The sequence below is a fragment of the Odontesthes bonariensis genome, chromosome 22 (assembly GCF_027942865.1).
Source record: "Odontesthes bonariensis isolate fOdoBon6 chromosome 22, fOdoBon6.hap1, whole genome shotgun sequence".
Taxonomy (NCBI): Eukaryota; Metazoa; Chordata; class Actinopteri; order Atheriniformes; family Atherinopsidae; genus Odontesthes; species Odontesthes bonariensis.
This window is the reverse complement of record NC_134527.1, coordinates 13,696,055-13,713,712: the sequence shown is the minus strand read 5'-3', so window position 1 is coordinate 13,713,712 and position 17,658 is coordinate 13,696,055. Positions and strand designations below refer to the sequence as shown.

The 17,658-nt window shown below is 39.0% G+C and overlaps 2 protein-coding genes across 2 annotated transcripts; both read right to left on the bottom strand.

Annotated features, from left to right (window-relative positions):
• Positions 1–2,163: 2,163 nt before the first annotated feature.
• LOC142372638 (heat shock protein beta-1-like) lies at positions 2,164–3,673 on the bottom strand. Its single transcript, XM_075455592.1, has 3 exons — positions 3,102–3,673; positions 2,923–2,986; positions 2,164–2,654 (listed from the first exon to the last, which is right to left on the bottom strand). The coding sequence occupies exons 1-3, from the start codon at positions 3,490–3,492 to the stop codon at positions 2,495–2,497; spliced, it is 615 nt and encodes a 204-aa protein (XP_075311707.1). The 5' UTR covers positions 3,493–3,673; the 3' UTR covers positions 2,164–2,494.
• A 1,493-nt stretch (positions 3,674–5,166) lies between these two features.
• LOC142373342 (sushi domain-containing protein 2-like) lies at positions 5,167–13,172 on the bottom strand. The gene is made up of 16 exons (XM_075456543.1): positions 13,142–13,172; positions 12,624–12,822; positions 12,321–12,472; positions 12,012–12,179; positions 11,751–11,925; positions 11,367–11,568; positions 10,231–10,316; positions 9,448–9,716; positions 9,238–9,372; positions 8,939–9,100; positions 8,462–8,710; positions 8,078–8,261; positions 6,977–7,071; positions 6,706–6,885; positions 5,990–6,086; positions 5,167–5,789 (listed from the first exon to the last, which is right to left on the bottom strand). Exons 1-16 carry the CDS (start codon positions 13,170–13,172, stop codon positions 5,744–5,746), a joined length of 2,430 nt encoding a protein of 809 aa, XP_075312658.1. The 3' UTR covers positions 5,167–5,743.
• Between the last annotated feature and the right edge of the window lie 4,486 nt (positions 13,173–17,658).

The following is a 17,658-nucleotide window of genomic DNA, read 5'->3' as shown; positions in this document are numbered from 1 at the left end:
GTTCAGTGGCTGACTGTAAAGTGCAACTAGTCTAATTTCTGTGTTTGACAATGAGGTTGTTGAGTAACAGTTGGAGGAAGCTTGTGCATTTTTTGATATGACAGAAGAGGCTGCACAGCAGCTTGTCTTAATTTCTGAGATGATATTAAGAATGTGTGGGTGAGGAAGGACAAAAATAGTAAACATTCAAATAAGGATAATTTCTTTTCCCCTGCAAAATCTTTTTCCTCAAATACAGCATTGTCCAAAAGTCTCGAGCCACTCCTTATTTCTACATGTATTTCCAGGAAAATGGGAAGTAGGTTCAGCGATGTATTGGAACATGCTAACATAAATTAAAATACAGAATAAAAACAGAGTTTGAGCTTGAAAGTCAATATTTGGTATGAACACTTTTATTTTTCAACACAGTCTGAACCCTCTTAGTCAAGCTTTCTTGTAATTTCTTTAAGTATTCTTCAGGAATAGTTCTCTGGACTTCTTGAAGGACATTTCAAAGCTCTTCTTTGGGTGTTGAATTCCTTTTGTTAGTTCTCTGTCAAGATGATCCCACACTGCCTCAATGATGTTGCGGTCCAATCTCTGGGGAGGATTCATTACTCCAAAAAAACTGTTGTCAATGATTTTCAGTCCAGTCCTTGTGTCCTTTGGCATATCTCAGCCTTTTCTTTCTGTTTCCCTTCTTAAGAACGGCTTGTAGACAGCCACCCTTCCATGGAGATCATTTCCGATGAGGCTTCTGCGAACCGTAGCTGGATCAACTGAAGGTCCAGATGCATCTCTCAGGTCCTGTGTGAGGACATTACTGGAACCCCCTACTATAGATAGTTTTTTAGGCTTGACACTTCCTCTTCAATTGTTTTTTAAGGATGCACAGCACATTATGCTCAAATATGCCAAGTTTTTAGCTAACAGCTCTTTGGGAATCACCTTGTTGGTGCAAAAATACTATTTGATTCTTGTCAAACTGATTTGTCTTTTGCATGTTTTGTAGATACAAGTGAAGAAATGGGAACAAATTATATGTTTTTCTGAAAGGCCGCTAGTAGCAAAGTTCCTAAAAATACTTTGAAATTGGGTCTTTGTCTAGTTAGGTGTTCTGTGCAGACACAAAACAGGTTCATCCCTTGAGGTAGATGCCGTTCCTATGCTAAGATGATTCACTAGTTAGCATTAAGTGGCTTTAATAAAAAAAAATGCATTGATCTGAAAGTAGTCAATTAAAGGGACCAGATTGAAAATTAGTGAAAAAGCAGCCAATATCAAAAAAAAAAAGAGACCTTCAGACATCCTGAAAGACTATTGCTTAAGACCACAAGATACCTTGGACGTCTGAGAAAGAATAATTTTCACAGTTTACAATTATGGTTCTGTGTTTAAATAGCATCAACTAACCAGAATCACTGTTTCTTTTACACTGTATTTTCTATTTCTAACAGATCATGTGGACTTCCAGGGTGATCTATTCACATTTGAATTTCCATTAGTATTTTATTAAAGATAAATAACAATTGTTATTTATGTAATATCCTTTGTCAACACTAGATGTCACCATGTGACCTTTTGAATGATGTGGTCTCCATTTGGTTATGTTAGCGCCTGGCTTTTCTGCACTCTTTCATGTCAGTACTTTTGACAGCCTCTCACTTATGAAGGTGAGAATGCACAGGCAGAATCCTTCCTGTCATGTAAAATTACATTTGATGCATGTGAAGAAAAGTACTGTGTTTATGATGTGTGTCGTATTCAGACTCTAATCTCGTTCAATGAATCCATAACACCTTTTTTTGGAAGATGAACATGGGCTGATTGCCATGAATGAGATACGTTTCGACCGTTTAAGGTTGAAACAAAGAAGTTAACTTTAACCCATTACCATAGACATGTCTATCATAGAGAAAGTGAATGACCAAATCTTGAACAAATTATTATTTTTTATGGATGACTTGAAGAACACTTTCAATGTGCCACTTCAGTTTACTTTCTTTATAATACTTTCAGCAGAAGAAAAAGAACGATGGAAGATCAATATCAACGTTAAAATCTCCCAGGAAATGTATTTGTAATTACTTCAAAATGCTCAAGGAAAACTTTGTTTTATTTTTGTTTTAATTCAGACAGCAAAAGTTGTTTAAAGCATTTGATAATATCAGGAAAGCTTCACAGGGGTGAATATTCTTTATTCAAGACATCACTGTACATAGTTTCAGTGCATACTCGTATAATTAACCTGTACTACAGTGTTTTTCTGTGTGTCAAAGGCAAAATAAAAGAAAGACTTTAGTTTGACATTGATGAATCTGATTTTGAGCACAAAGGTGTCATGGCACTCTAATGATATTGATAAATTACAGGATTAAAAAATGTATCATTGCAGGACAACAAGTTTAGTAAATCCTCATTATTAGGGTGCAACAATCTTGTTTCTTTTTCTGTCAGTCCTACATTTGTTGCTACACAAAGCTTTGGCTACAGTAGTTTCTGCTCTCTTGGTTCACTTCTCACCATCCTGTGTCTGTCTGATCTGAACTGGAATGACTATCTCATTGCCCGGGTTGCTGATGGAAGTCCCAGGGACGGGGGCCTCTACAGACAGGACTCCATCACCTGACAGGGATGAACTGATGTGCTGCAAATCAACCCCCTGTGGTAACCTTTGACGACACAAGAGAAAGTTTTTTAGAACTTGACAAGCAACAATAATCTTTATTCCCTCTATATGTTTAGGCCATATTTGAGAAGGTCATCAAACCATATTACGATCTGTATGTGCCACTTAAACTTACAGCCTTTTTACTGCAGAATCCTTTGTCACAGGTTGATCTCTTGTCAATAAATATTTACATTTGCAGAACTAGACAGCAATGATGGATGTGGATGGATTTTATGTTTCAAATACGTTCATATTGTCAGACAACTTACTTGTATTTTCGAGTGAAGCACCTTGAAACCAATCCGTGCTCATCTTGCCTCTCTTCATGATTTCCTTTTAGGGAAAAACAGCGACAGTAAGAAATTGCACATACAAAACTAGCCTAACGAAGAATTCATATTCTTCCTCATATTTAGCTTTTGGTCGACCAAAGAATCATGTGCACTACCTGATATTTGCAAGTAACCCTCCTTAGTTGTGATTGTGATCTCCTCAGGTGAGAAGTGATTGACGTCCAGGTTAATCTTCCAGCTATTCTGGCCTGTTTGGATCTCTGACACTCCACTTGTAAGTTGTCTCAGAGTCTTTTGGTCCGGTGTCGCTGGGTGTTGACCGGTGAATGGAGGCAGAAGGGGACTTTGTGTGTACGCCGGCCAGGAGAAAGAAGCTAGTCTCTTCTTTGCCCAGTCAAGCCAGTCCAGATCACTGGGCTCCAGGAAAGGAGGAAGGCCAAAATCCTGTGCAAAGATGCGGCTTGGCTGCGTCCAGTTTGGGAAAGGATCCCAGCTGACATCGCGGCGAAATATGGGACGGGACAACATTCTGTTTTGATCACCCATGTCTTCGAAAAAAAAGCTTAGAATGAAAGGAAGGGAAGGTGAAAATGCAAAGCCTGTAGCTCCTCCTTGACAAACAAGTGTGAGGGCCAGATCCCTGAACAATGGAACAGCTGTGTTTTTATGCTCAAACACTAACAGCAGGTAAAGAAAGGGTAAGAGGAAAGGCTGTTTTGGTTCTGCAGGGCTCCGCTCACAAAGTTTATATACCCAGCTGGTTCTTTTTATTACTTGTGCAGCAACAAGTGTGATGTAAGGGATGAGAATGTCTTGATATGTGATGAGCTGGGGTGTTACTCCTTCGTTGCCCTGGGACATGATGAGGACAATGCCAGTTATTTGTATTTATATCTCTTGAGTGTCTCTGGCAAGTTGTTGGTGAATGACTTTGGAAGCAGCAAGCATCCATTTTATTCAGCACTGGCCTCTGCAGTCTTGTCACATACTGGTGTTCTTTGTCCACAGAAGTCACAGCAGTGTGTTATGTGAGGGAACAGCACGTACATTCAAAGTCACATGGTAAACAGAAATGCTGCTTCATCCAGTCTTTTTTAAGCCCATGATTGCGGACAAAACTTAGAAAGAAATAAGCACAATCTCATGGTGAATATGTATGACAAACAGTTCCATGTCACAGAGTTAAAGATGTGTTTATTGCCAGGATAAAGCAACAAATGGAAAAACTGCTGCATTCTAGGGTTGATGAGGAATTTCACAGCCGCATCTCCGTGGGTGACATGTTATTCAAATAACGAACCAAGCTTCAGTCGGATAAATTAATGGACCTCCGAGGAGGAATGGCATTTATCAATGATGCCATAACTAACGCTTGTGCCCACAGTTTTTGTCAGATTAATATTTCAACCTTGTTTTTCTAGTTAGAAACAATGTGCCACTCCAAAACATGTAACTGGATTAAATACATAAAGTAAAACTACCAGTGCTGACTGAATGCATTAATCTATCCTGTATGTTTTTAGTGTCAGTTCAATATTAAAGCTAAGAGACGGAGGACTGTTGTTGTAGGTGATATCGAAATGTTTCCTCTATTTTAGCAGCAGAAAATCTGTTTTATTTTGAGATATCTCAAAGAAAACTATTACCAGCATAGTGACCACAGTAACATGTGGAACATTATGAAACACTTCGAGGGACATCTTCGACCAAATCCAAATCCAAACCAAAACCATCCTCAATTATAGCCAAAAGCTAACTTTAGGCTGGTCCTTAATCCTCAAGACCATTTTTTTTCTTGTGCAGAATCTGACATAAAATGCCATCAACAGCTGTGGCTGTAACTTCTCACTGTTAATGAATAAGCAAGTTTTTGAACTCCAAAAATGTGAAAGGAATGAAATCCTCACGTAGCTGAAAAATGGATTCCACTTTATTTTGAGATTTGCATACTTATTTCTGAAGGGCAATTAATTGGAGTCCAATTGTTTCACAATTTGTGAAATAATAGAGAAGTATTTAATGGACATAAAGCCAGCAATCTCTTTTGTTCAATGTGAAAACACAACGTATCTCTTTTAAATGTAGAGGCAAATTTGCAGTTTCAACCTTTAGCTTTCATCGGGTATCTATCAAAAGGAACAGATAAGAATATCAGTAAACTTTAACAGGGTTTATAACCTGGGATTTATTAGTTTTTGGCCCCTGCTAACATTTCCACATAAAAGCACAGACCTCTACACAGGCTAAATTGATTGAAACTAGTTTGATATGGGAAGCCACAAAAACCATAGTATTTAAAAAGCAATACTGACCAAGATTCCAGGTAAATCTTCTTCTATACTTATTTATTTTCTTCTTTCATTAAATACATTTGCAGAGTCGACTCTATGTCATTGACAAAAGTGGAGTGTTAATACGCTTTACTGGAGTTTTACTACTTAACGAGCTGAAAAAAAATTATAAGAAAATTTTACAAATACAAAAAAACACAAAGCAGGCACTTTAAAATACCTCTTTGCGCCTAAAAAAGGCAGGTATAATAATTTTTAACAAGAAAGTAAAGTGTGCAAGAAAGTATGCTCGACCTTGTGTTATAATCTCTATTATCAGTATAACACAAGATTCACAATCAAGTTAATATATCATGTATTCTTCTTCAATCTGACAACCTGTAACAGTTATAGATAAAAATGTTTGTGATTTCTGAAAATAATAAAAGCTGTTATTGATCTGTGCATAAAATCCTTCTTTCAAAAATCTGTTCACCTTAAATACAATATTACACCCAGAATTCTTTTTAGAAGGTTTCACTTTTCCCAGCTTCTTCTGAATGTGAGGTTTTTCTGAAACAGAAAGCAAAGCAAATTTTTCAGGGAAAAAAATAACTGCTAAAAGAGATTTGAGGCTTTCACAAAGGTGCAGGAGACTACAACAAAGAATATTTGTCCATCATCGAAATTAACTCATACAACGCATACCCATATTAACTCATTCATTGCAATATTTCAGATGAATACAAGAAAGAAAATATCCTGTCCTGTACCTTTTCTGTTTTCTGGAGTGGAGCACAAGTGCTGTTACGATCAAAGCCAGTACCAAGGCTCCAATTACTGATCCAGCCACAATTCCTGTGAGATTACCTGAAAAACAAAGATTTTTTTATGAAGAGGATCCCCACAGAGTCAAAGATATGTATCCAGATTGATTGGGTTTGGTAGTCTTTCATTGGTTTATCTATTTTGCTTGAACGAAACATTTCACTGCAGAGAAGTTAAAAGGAGTCACAGCCAAGCCTTGAGGCTCCCAGGACGTCTCAGCCCTGGGTCTGAGCACTCTGCCTATGGGCTGCTGATCCCTACCTGTTTTCAAACAGGGACATTTCAACAACTGACCTACACTTTGGTGGTCAGACATATATTATTTCCAGTGGACAACTTACATCTTTACATTGACCCTAAATTTGTATGCCGTTATTTTTCTTAATTCCTTGTTTTTACAATCTGACTCATTCATGTCGGAGTGAAAGCCCCTTCCCCCAACCACCAACTCTTAGTAATTTTTGATTGAAACTTAAATGTTCACATGAAAAGAAACTTTTGTGCATTTGGATAATTGAGAGCTGATTTGATGGATCAAATGATGCACACAAATGCAGAGACACACAAAAGCTAAAACACCGATATATTTGCATCACCACTGATTCATTGATTTGTGGAGATCAAAATTGAATTGTTTATTGATTTTAAGGCTTTTTCATACTGGGAACAGAGCAGCTTGTGTCTTCTCCAGACCACTGGCCGTTGTTTTGGCAGATTCGTTCTGCTGATCCTTTGAGTGTGTAGTCCTCGTCACAGGAAAACCGGACCGTAGCTCCTTGTAAGTAGGTTGTTCCCTCTTTTTTCCCATTAGTTGGTGGTGGAAGCCATCCACAGGTTATCACTGTAAAATATTACACTGTGATGCCAAGCTGTAAATGATAATTGCTAGACATTACAAGGACTGTTTGAAACTTTTTTTTCACGATTTTTACCAGGTTTTAGATCCTCAACAAGAGAAATGTGACTCTGAAAAGCCACTCTGGTAGCATTTCCCATTCTTAGACTTCGACCTACCAGGATATCATACCTGCAGCACAGATGTAATGATGGTCAAAACTGGCTCGTCAGAAGATGAGACATTATGACTTAGATTCTATATTATCCTGTTCATAGTGTGAAAGGCAACGTGACAAAGAAAGAGAAAAAATATCTTTTGAAACAGCAAAGCAGAAAGCTACAGCAACACATCAAATATTACGGTAACAAAACAAAATGTAAAACACCATCCATCCATCCATTTTCTATACCGCTGAATCCGTCGGTCGGGTCGCGGGGGGGCTGGAGCCTATCCCAGCGGTCAATGGGCGAGAGGCAGGGTACACCCTGGACAGGCCGCCAGTCAAATGTAAAACACATTTGACAAAAATGTTCTGAAATTTATCAGTGCTTTCTGATTCTTTTAAATGGCTTATTCATTACCTTTTTAATTAAAAAAGCAAAGCTAGTTATATTTATCACAATGCCACTGAATTTATTTTAAGGGTTGGTTTGTGCTCATGTCTTCTTACTTGCGGTTTCACAGATCTTTCTGTATGTTAACACAGCCGTGAGGACATCATTCAACCCCTTTAATAGAGCTAATTCTAACTGAGGCGTCAAACATGATATCTGCTGGGTTTTGAGCAAGATGTGTTTGTACAAATATTGAAAAAAATTATTCTGCAATCTAAATATGCACACAGTGTGTGTGCTTGACTGGATCCCTGACAGATCTATCTTCTACTGAAAATGTATGGTACATCATGAGGGGGGGAAACAGCTGATGATGACCACAGACTTTTGAGGAGCTAAGTTTGGCATTTCTGCCAACTTTTTTAATATATTGCTGGCGTTTGTTTTATTTCTAAATATAATTAAGTTGTTCAGTGAAGACACTCAAAATTGTGTCATTTGTGACTGTTAAAAAGTTCAAATTAATTGACAAATTCCAGATTTTATATTTATATCATTTTAAACCCAACAGTTTTTTGTCGTATTTTAGAAAAATCTTCCAACCTTTCTGGAAATAGAGTTTGTGGATTTCTTTCACATACCTACAGAACTGAGAGCCCTCTCCAGAACAAATCTCTGCAGCCTGATTGGTCAATGGATCATCGGGATTTTCGGGGACAGAAAACACTGGCAAAAAACTTTGGTCATGTCTGGGGAGATAGAAATATGTGTCCAGAAGATACTCTGAATCATATGTGAACAAGGCAGATGTGTTGATTACAGCCCCTGTAAGAGAAAAACAAACATTAACCATGCTTTAATCGCCTTTGCAAGAAAAACATGAAAGGACAACATGAATTGCTGGATTAAATTCATCCCATCCTAAAACATATAGCCAGAATGGTTGCTGTCAGTAATTGTTGAATTTTGCTTAAATTTCTGTGTAAAATTTTTGAACAGTAGAAAATAATCTAGTGATTTCATACAGCTCGCTCCAAAGCGGAATAGCTCCTCCGGATCGCTGATGTTCTGCACAAGCTGCCCATCTTTAAAGACCAGGTCATCTTTGGCGTCACCATTCATGTTCCCCAACAGTCCAAGAGAGGTTTCTTTAAATCCCTCTGGCAAGAGGACGGTTGTCATCATGGTTTCTTCTGTCCGTCTCACTTCCACCCCGGCTCCAGACGGGAACATCACGGTCACATTTGTGGAGGTGGGAGAAAACACAAACACACCTGAAAGAGAATTAGTGAGGAGACAAGCAGAAGAGAGCCATGATAAATATGGCACATTTTCTTATGCTAACCTGAAAGGATATTATTGTTGTCAGCACTATTTTAGTTCTGGTAATTTGACATTTCAGTAGTGTTGAAAAAAGGCACAGATCCTTTCCTTTAAAGAGAATTCTCCTGTACAAGTAAAAGTTCTGAATAGAAAGTTTGCGGAATCAAGATGATTCTCACCGTGCAAGTCCATCCAGCTCTGCTCAGCAAAAGAGAGGGCTTTTTGATTATGCAGCACTTCAAGTCTGTTATGTCCACTGGCTAGACGCACCTCAACAATGTCAGAGGATGCTTCTCTCATGGCTACAGATGACAACTTTGTTGCATTTATTCTATTTATTTCTGAAATAAAGACAATCACGTTGGTGTTGCAGAGAAAGGGAACCGTTCAAAAACAAGAAGTGCTTTCCATCCTTTGGGATAACATATACTGATTGTTGTTGAAAGAGACAGTCTATCTTTAAAGCTCAACATCTCACCATTCACAGGCTCTGTTCTTCCTTGGATTGTCAATTGCTTCTCTGCTGAGGTCAACAGAGTGTATTCCCCTTTGCCGTTGAAAGAGTAGCTGGCACCATCAAATGTTATGAAGTGGGGATCTCCGAAGACCACAGCTGATGTTAGCAAAAATTAAAGACTTTATACAAAACAACAATCTCATAAATCACAAACTGTAAAGGCTTTCTTACCTGAGCTGGGCGACTGGTACCTTCTGCAGTCACTGGAGGGCCGATGTTTGAAGTAGTAGTGGCAGTTGTCCGACCAGAGGCAACAGTAATAGAAGCTGAGGACATCGTAGACCCAGTGGGACTGTCCAGGAATTCGAGGAGGTTTCTTGAAGGGAGGCGAGCCCCAGTCGTGTGCTCGGTCTGGAGTACTACCCCCAATCGAGTCAGCTGTCAGGACCTGAGCACCAGTGCTGTCATAGCAACACTGTTGTCCTGCTGCATACTCAGGACTGGGGATAAACGTTGATAGTTAAAACAGGGAATTCTCTTGCAGCGTAAGACATGAAACCATTGCATTAAACACCATAGCCAAGCTAGCTAACATGAGCTTGCAAAGACAACTCTTAAGAGGTGATGCTCAGTAATACCGGTATTTTTACCACACAATAAGAAGGTCCTAGTTCTTGACCCACTGTGTTTTCAATGCAGGGACCGGTGAATAAATTAGTCCCTGGGATGTGTTTAAGTCCCCTAAATGGCTCATAGAAAAAGCAGTACTTCTGAGAGCAGGACATTTCTAATAGTCTGTTACTGTTTGTAAACACTACATTCAAATTCAGCAGCCAAATTTTCGGTGATGAGTCTTTACTTGCCATTTAATATGTTTTGATTTTTGATGGTGAATTATTAAAAAATGTTTAAACCCTGTAAATGAATGCATATTGCTGGTGGTGTTGAAGCATTTCTAAAATGTATACTACTGTTACACAGTAGTGTGAGGACTAGACCAAGTCAAGGACTCACCTGGATTGTATGGCTCTTACACAGTGAACACTCCCAGGATGGTAGGTGCATACACTGCCTTTCTCTATATCACAGCCATAATCAGTCTGAGGAATACAGGAGACATGTGGTGTTTGAGACAAGACAGCCAAGAGTGCATTTCATTGTGCAGTTGAAGAGCCAGTTGTACCAGCTCTTTAGATTATAATGATATGCATTATAAATGTCTGATAAACAGGGAGCCCTGACTAGAACTTTTGGTATTTTTATGATGATAGTGTTGCTGCAGTTGCTAACTCGTATTTGAATGTTTCCTCCAAAGTTTGATTAATTTTTTTTTTTTAATTCCAATGCTCTCTCAGCCTCACACACAAACTTAGAGAAGGGTTTGCAAATAACTAGTGTAACCCAGTCCTGTGGCATAGTAAAGTACGACAAAGAAACAAACCAGTTTTTCAGGTTGACTGAAGTGAACCCTCATCTAAACACATAGACACTGGCTTCAAACATGCAGTTGTACTTGTGAATAAGCAGTGATCTGAAAGACAGCGATGGCTTTATGGCTTTGGCCAAAATGTAAATTCATATAACCATGAACTATGCTATTGTATACAGCCTATAGATAATGTTCACATAAAAGCTATAACTAGACACCCTCTAGACTTTGAACAAAAGGTGACAGCTACACCACCTTGTAAACACATCAGCTAATTACATGCTTATTTACCGTCTGAGTGAAGATTTCAGAACGCTGATGACCCCTCTGTGCAGTTCATCTGAGACGGATTAGTGCTCAAGGTTTGTTTTTATGATTTTGTTCAAGTCAATAATCTTTGTAGTTATGGGTGTGTACTGCTGTACTCTATACAGCTTTCTCTACGTGCTCCCAACACATTTATTCCTGGCATGTCTCACATCTTACTTCTCTTTTGACCAATAGTGTCTACAGGTTTTCTAGTGACTGATTCTTTGTCTTATAAGTTTTCTATGGTTTTCACTGTCCTTTGGCTACAAACTTTTATGCTCATAAGACTATGTGAATCATTTCAGAATTCGGTTCCACTGAATAATAATAACAACAAACGTTTTCTAAGGTGCTAGTGACTGAGTTACAACTGATTGCAGCCAAGTCCAAACTTTGTCCAGTTCACACTTACATGAAACCTCCCTGTGTCTGCTCTTGCTTGAGCCAGAGTGCAGGGACAATCGATGATCTCATTGAGAAAGTTGGGCAGCTGAATTTCCAGCTGGTCCCATGCTAAACATTTCTCCAGGGCCCAAACTGCTGAATTGTCCCTAAACCTCTCCTCCAGATGCCAGGCCAAAGCATGATCCTCAGTCCATGCGGCTTGGATGTTCCTAAATGAAACATAGCCAATACAGCTGTTGACTGCTTTTTTAGTTATCAAGTTAACATTGTCTATCATTTATATCAGACATAAATTGCTATTCTTATCATCGGTGGGGGATTAACTTTTCTCCAAAGCAAAATTGAGGAGCATGAATAAGCACCATCACTGCAGTATGTTTTAACTACATACCACATGCCGTCAGGGTAGCTGCTTGAGCTGACTCGAACAGAGCCAAGCTCCCAACTTGAAATGCCATTCTCTGCTGGTTTGGGCAGAAAGCTGAAGGAGCCATTGTTGGGATGATCCTTTGCAAGCGAGTACAGATACACCCACTCACCCTGCCAGTCCTCAGTATAAGGCTTTCCTACAATGAAACATCTTATTATTCATGGGGTTCCTCATATCAGTATAGTCATGTAATCTGTAAAGTTCATATACATTCTTACTTACCTGTCTCCCTGTATCCCCAGAGCTCTAGACTGACTCTTTCTGCTCTGACTAAGGAGGTATTCCATGTCATTTGAAGAGTGCCCCCCACGTTAGGCGTGCCATAGTACTGCCACTTAGTTGAGTTCACCAGAGTTGCTTTGAACTGAGAATCTAACTTGCCTGTATGAACTGCAGCAGCACATGGGAATCACATAAAGTGCAGATTATTGTAAGTTCAACATCAACTGGAAAACTATCAAACCTCATTCTTAAAGGGAGACTTTTCATGTCACCTTCTTCAGAATGAGGATGTGAGTGCAGGTGTAATACCTGAAAGCCAGGCTCCAGCTCTACCGAATGTTGTACCATTGTCTGAAGAGATATGCAAAGGAACCCATCCCGTTTCATATAATAGTGGGGAGATGCAGTGGCCTCTACTGTTTTCATCTACATACCCCCCAGTATTGATTATATTGTTGAACCTGCCATTAAGATAGAATGGTTATTAGGTTTAAAGGAGACCCTATTGGAAAGAATTTCTGACAATGCAAGCTTTTTTCATTCACCTAACTGCGCTCAGTCAATAAAAAGAAATAACCACAGGAACATGTAAAGAACAGAGCAATTTCTTACCTGCAAATAATCTGAGAACTTTTATTGAAACTTGCATCAAGTACAATAAAGTCTGTCCCACCCAAGATGGATCCCGAATGTGGAGATATACTAATACAGTACTCCTTGTAGTCAGTGCAGCAGTTCATCAGAGACGCACATGTTGAGTGGCAAGAACATGAGCTGAATTTTTCCCCACAGTTTCCTTCACATGTCTGGCCTGTTCACAATAAAGAAGCAGAGATTTCAAGTTAGGACTTTCGCTCACGCCATTATTTTAAAACTGATATATTGTTACACCCCTTATCCATTCTGATTGGCATCACACTGTCAGTGCTCGAGTCTTTGAGTAGTTCATGGGAACTTTGTTGTCCTAATTTACTTCTTTAAGTGTTTAAAAAAGAAGTACAAATGCATATACAGTATACATATACAGTATACTTTTTCTCCACACCTATCAGTATCTTGCCACTTCTTTGACACTTAGACGTGTGTATACACTGGGGATAAGACAAACGACTTTTCACGGGAAGGAATACCACTCTTCCAGCTGAGCCAGGGCAACCCCATGTCCCCCATGTGCCCTCTGCTTACCAACTGTTTACACTTGAGCAATCCAAAGACCTAAGATTTAACTTTCAGAGTCGTGAAAGTGGTGATGATGCCAGATGATGTAAGAGCAACTGAATCCCACACCTTATACCACACATCTTACATTGTGTTGAATGAGTTATTCTGAATTAATATTATTTTAAAAGTGTGGATGCTCTGTAAGATATAAACAAAATGCAGTGATTTGAAAATCTCACGAATCAACCATTTTTTCACAATAGAACATAGAAAATGTGTCAAATTTTGAAAATGACTATTACTGCTATCACAACTATTTCATGAAAAATATCAGCTCATCTTGAGTTTGATGGAAGAAACAAACCTCAAAAGATGGACACAGGCTAATGTTTACCACTGTGAAGCATCGTCTCTGCTTTTAACAACAGTCTGTTAACATCTGTGAACTGAGGAGACAAGCTGCTGGACCTTTGGGAGAAGTATGTTCTCCAATTCTTGTCGGATAACGGATTCAAGCTATTACTCGGATTTTGTAATTCATAATGCATCATATATCTTTATCGTCTTGACTCTACTTCCTTGAAGACATGTTGATGTAATAGATGCATATAAGCATATAAGCATATGTTGCTCCGAAGCCTGTAAATATCTTTCTGCATTGATGATATATTTCCAGATGTTTCCTCCATGGTGCCCTTTGCCTACTTCTAACCATTCTAACCTTGACAGCAGTAATAGTATGCAAAACATTTAAGAGACTTTTTGTGTAAGAGTTCAACAGATCATCAACATTAAAACACGGGATGTTCTCAAACCTAATCATTTGCATAAACTTTGCCCCTGTTCTGTCATTTATGAGTCTTCCCTGAACAACTGTAGACCCAGCTGCTGGTTTGGGTGTAACAGACAAGTCAAAGAAAACACAAAAATGATCAGATAAAGCAACATCGACAACATCCACATTTGAAATAACAACACCCTTTGAAATTAGCACATCTAGAGTGTGCCCTCTGTTGTGGGTGGGCTCACATGCTGAGTTAGACCAAACATTTCAAGGACAGCAGTGAGCTCTTTAGCTTGCTTGTTATGGGCTACATCCACGTGCACATTCAAGTCCCCTGTTATGACTAAACAGTCGAAAGCAGTACACACAATTGAAAGTAGTTCAGTAAAATGATCAATAAAACAATTCTGTAGTGGTTTGTAAGTGGTGATATAAAGTATGGAAGATTGTTTTATCTCCATTTTGAATGACACATACTCAAATGAAGAAAAAACCCCAAACGAAAACTTGTGGGTGGGCATATTGTCCCTGAACATGGCACAAACACCCCTACCCCTCTGGTTTTCTCGTGTTTCAGACACAAATTTGAAGTGAGGTGGACTAGACTGCATTAGCTGTGTTTTTATCGAGCCATGTCTCGGTTAAAAACATAAAATCAAGATTGTGAGAGGAAATAAAACTATTTATCAGGAATGATTTGTTACTTAAAGATCTGACATTGAGTACTGCATGTTTGAGATTAGTTAGAGTTGAACTGGACGCTGTGTTCTTGCAAGGGATATGGATAAGATTTCTCTGATTGGACAGTCTGATTGTCCCTCTCTTCACTCCATCCTTGGACCTCTGGCTGAGATGGTGTTTACCAACACAGAGGCCCTTAGCATCCTAGACAACAGCATTGACGCTGTTGGAAATAACAGCTGTGGGCACTGGTGGTGGGGCGGTGGAGTAGGCTGAGGAGGGAGAGGGGCTAGATTGCTTCTTTGAGGATAGAATTCTTCATCTTGCCATGTCTGGCGGGAGAGGAACCATTTTAATCCCTGATTTCACTAAGCTTTCAAGGTGATCAGGAAATCTCATGGGTGACGGTGGAGAAGAGAACGATAGTGACACCTCTCTGGAGGGTGTAGATGCAGCAGGTGGGTCCCAGACCTGTGGTAAGGGCCGTGGTGAAGGCGATGGTGGAGCTTCTGAATCCTGTGTTCAGGATGCTGGAGGTGCTGCTGTGACTGCTGTGGCTGCTGTGGCTGCTGTGGCTGCTGTGGCTGAATCCTTTGCTGGGTCCTTGGGTGGCGAGGCAGGAGCTCTTCTCTTGCTCCTCTTCTCTCTCGGTGGCAGCACAGGACCCGGTCCTGGCCCTGGCCCCTTCTGATGCCTCAGAGCATGGCTCAGTCGTCTTTTTTTAAGATTTCAGACTGATTCTCTCTGATGTCAGCTGTTTCACCCCTTGGTGTTTTGCCAGTACCTCTGGTAGTAGTCTTGTGATGTCAGAGACAGTGGCACTTGGATAGCTGCATGTAACCATTCTGTTTATGTTTATATTAGATATGGCTCCGTCTCCAAGCACAAGAGTATCTTTGACCTTGACACTCGGCACAGTTTCTCTGTTCATCTGTTGCTTTGTACCGTCTCTCTGTCTCTCTCTGTAAAAATCCGTTTGTTAACTTTATTCCGGGTGATGTTACATATCCCCCGTTGATAACAACAGTTTGACATTTCTTCGGATTAACACCAAGTCCATTATAAGTGTCTTTACAGAGTCTTGGAAAAGACACAGTATCATTTAGCTTTAAGTTGGAGGTAGCAGTTTTTTCACCCTTTCCTTTGGAAGTAAATGTGGACTTCTTACCACTGGATTCCATCGGGACCGTTTCATGAAGTCCCATTTCAGTTTCTAAGGCAAAAATCTTTTCTTGTTGCGCACAAATTTCTTGTTGATATATCCGACAGCTTTCACAGGGCATGTTGAAAGGATTGTAGTCGCTGGCTCGTCAGATAAGTTGTAAAAAGAATAAAAACGATTAAAAAAATGTCTACCTAACCTACACCCTAACCCACTTAAAAGAAAAAAAAGAAAATTATATCCAAGACTTGTGGAAAGAAGTAAAATGATTTAAAAGCAAATAAAGCGATAAGCAGCAGGAGGAAGCAGAGACACGTCTGCACTCTTCAGAAGCAGAAAGCAGTCCTTTATGCTTATTTTTACTACCACTTACTCTTTCATCTTTCTCCCGTATATGTATACATTTGCATCTGTTCAGTTAATGAAACATTATCAGTTAGTTAGATTTAGTTATCTAGATTATTTGCTACGGTTTTGGTATAGATCATAGTTTGCCTTAAACTATTACCTCTCACAATGTCTAACACACATTACAAAGCTCCATCTTCTACAGGTATCTAAGGTAAGGCTTCTATGGCTTCTAAGATATCAAGGACAACAACATCAAGCATACATGGATTGGTTGTCAACAGAACCTCCTTCTAAAACCAGAATTATGAAAATTGTGCCATCTGTCATGAAAAAGAATTGGTATGTTGTGTGAATCTGTCAGTAAATTACCACCTCCAAAATACTGTTGATAATTCCCACAGTTACTTTTTGCCATTGTAGAGCCAGATGCTGATGAATCACTTACCAAATGCCGAGCAGATATTTAAAACCAGAAGAAGAAATATTATTGCTACAGATCTTCCCATCCTGGCAGAATCAGATTGTGAGCCAAGGTTCCAGCTGGATACTCTTACCATCCACTGCAACTCCTTTCCTGGTGGTGAATCTGTGCTCAGCATTTTCCTAAACCTTGGACCTTTGATTACCGGCATTTACAAACTTCTGTTTAATCATCAACTTGGGGTCCTGATTAACATTTTCAACTGCATCCTCAAATGTCTACCTTTAACCCTCTCACACTCCAAGCCAAACAATTTTCAAAAACATGTTACCAGCTTAAGCAGATACGTATCTTGCCTCGTTTTTATATACCGGTATAGATGAATATCCAGCTTACGGATACAGTTAAAGAAATAATAGAACAGAAATGTGTCAAATTTGACAAATTGTGCATTAAGAAAATCTTTATCTTAACAAATAAAAATGATTACCAATTCTATAAAAAAAACCAGGATCTTAATGAATATCTCTTAAGCACCCTGCAGGTAGAGTCAGCATGTGACCAGCAGGGGACGTTGTGACATGAGGAATCATCAGAGTGAGCAGTATTAGTTAAAAGATTAGCAATTTTTTATTTAATCTGTGTTGGGTTATGTCAGCACAAAACTATTAAAGTATCAATACTGAAACTTCCTTGTGGTTTATTATGCTTTATGTTTCAATATAAAGATGTAGCATAGTTAAGCAGTTACAAATCTTACAGTCATGGCTTCACACATGCATGTCTTTACTGTTACAATGTAGATAGGATTCAAATACAAAAAAAAAAAAAAAAAAAAAAAGAATCCCTCCGTAGCATGTCCTTCAATCTGCAATGAAATAAATTTGTTTGTAGAGATCATTTAAAAATTCGTCTGGCCGGGCTCATCTGTGATTTGCACTTGCTATAACCAAGGAATTGGCAGTATTTGTGTAATGGAAGCAAATACTTTACAGTGTAACATTGTTACAAATATGCTGAAATGAAAATTAACAAACAAGTTATTAAAAACATAGCAGTACTAAATAGTAAGCATGGCTGTTTATTC

Coding starts and splice junctions, on each gene's coding strand:
- LOC142372638 (XM_075455592.1), bottom strand. CDS start 3,492: ATGGGTGATCAAAACAGAATGTTGTCCCGTCCCATATTTCGCCGCGAT. Junction 2,987..3,101: donor GGGTTACTTGCAAATATCAG/GTAGTGCACATG, acceptor TTTCCCTAAAAG/GAAATCATGAAGAGAGGCAA. Junction 2,655..2,922: donor TGCTTCACTCGAAAATACAA/GTAAGTTGTCTG, acceptor GTGTCGTCAAAG/GTTACCACAGGGGGTTGATT.
- LOC142373342 (XM_075456543.1), bottom strand. CDS start 13,172: ATGGGGTTGCCCTGGCTCAGCTGGAAGAGTG. Junction 7,072..8,077: donor GAGGGCTCTCAGTTCTGTAG/GTATGTGAAAGA, acceptor TCTGTGCTGCAG/GTATGATATCCTGGTAGGTC. Junction 5,790..5,989: donor CACTCCAGAAAACAGAAAAG/GTACAGGACAGG, acceptor TTTCTGTTTCAG/AAAAACCTCACATTCAGAAG.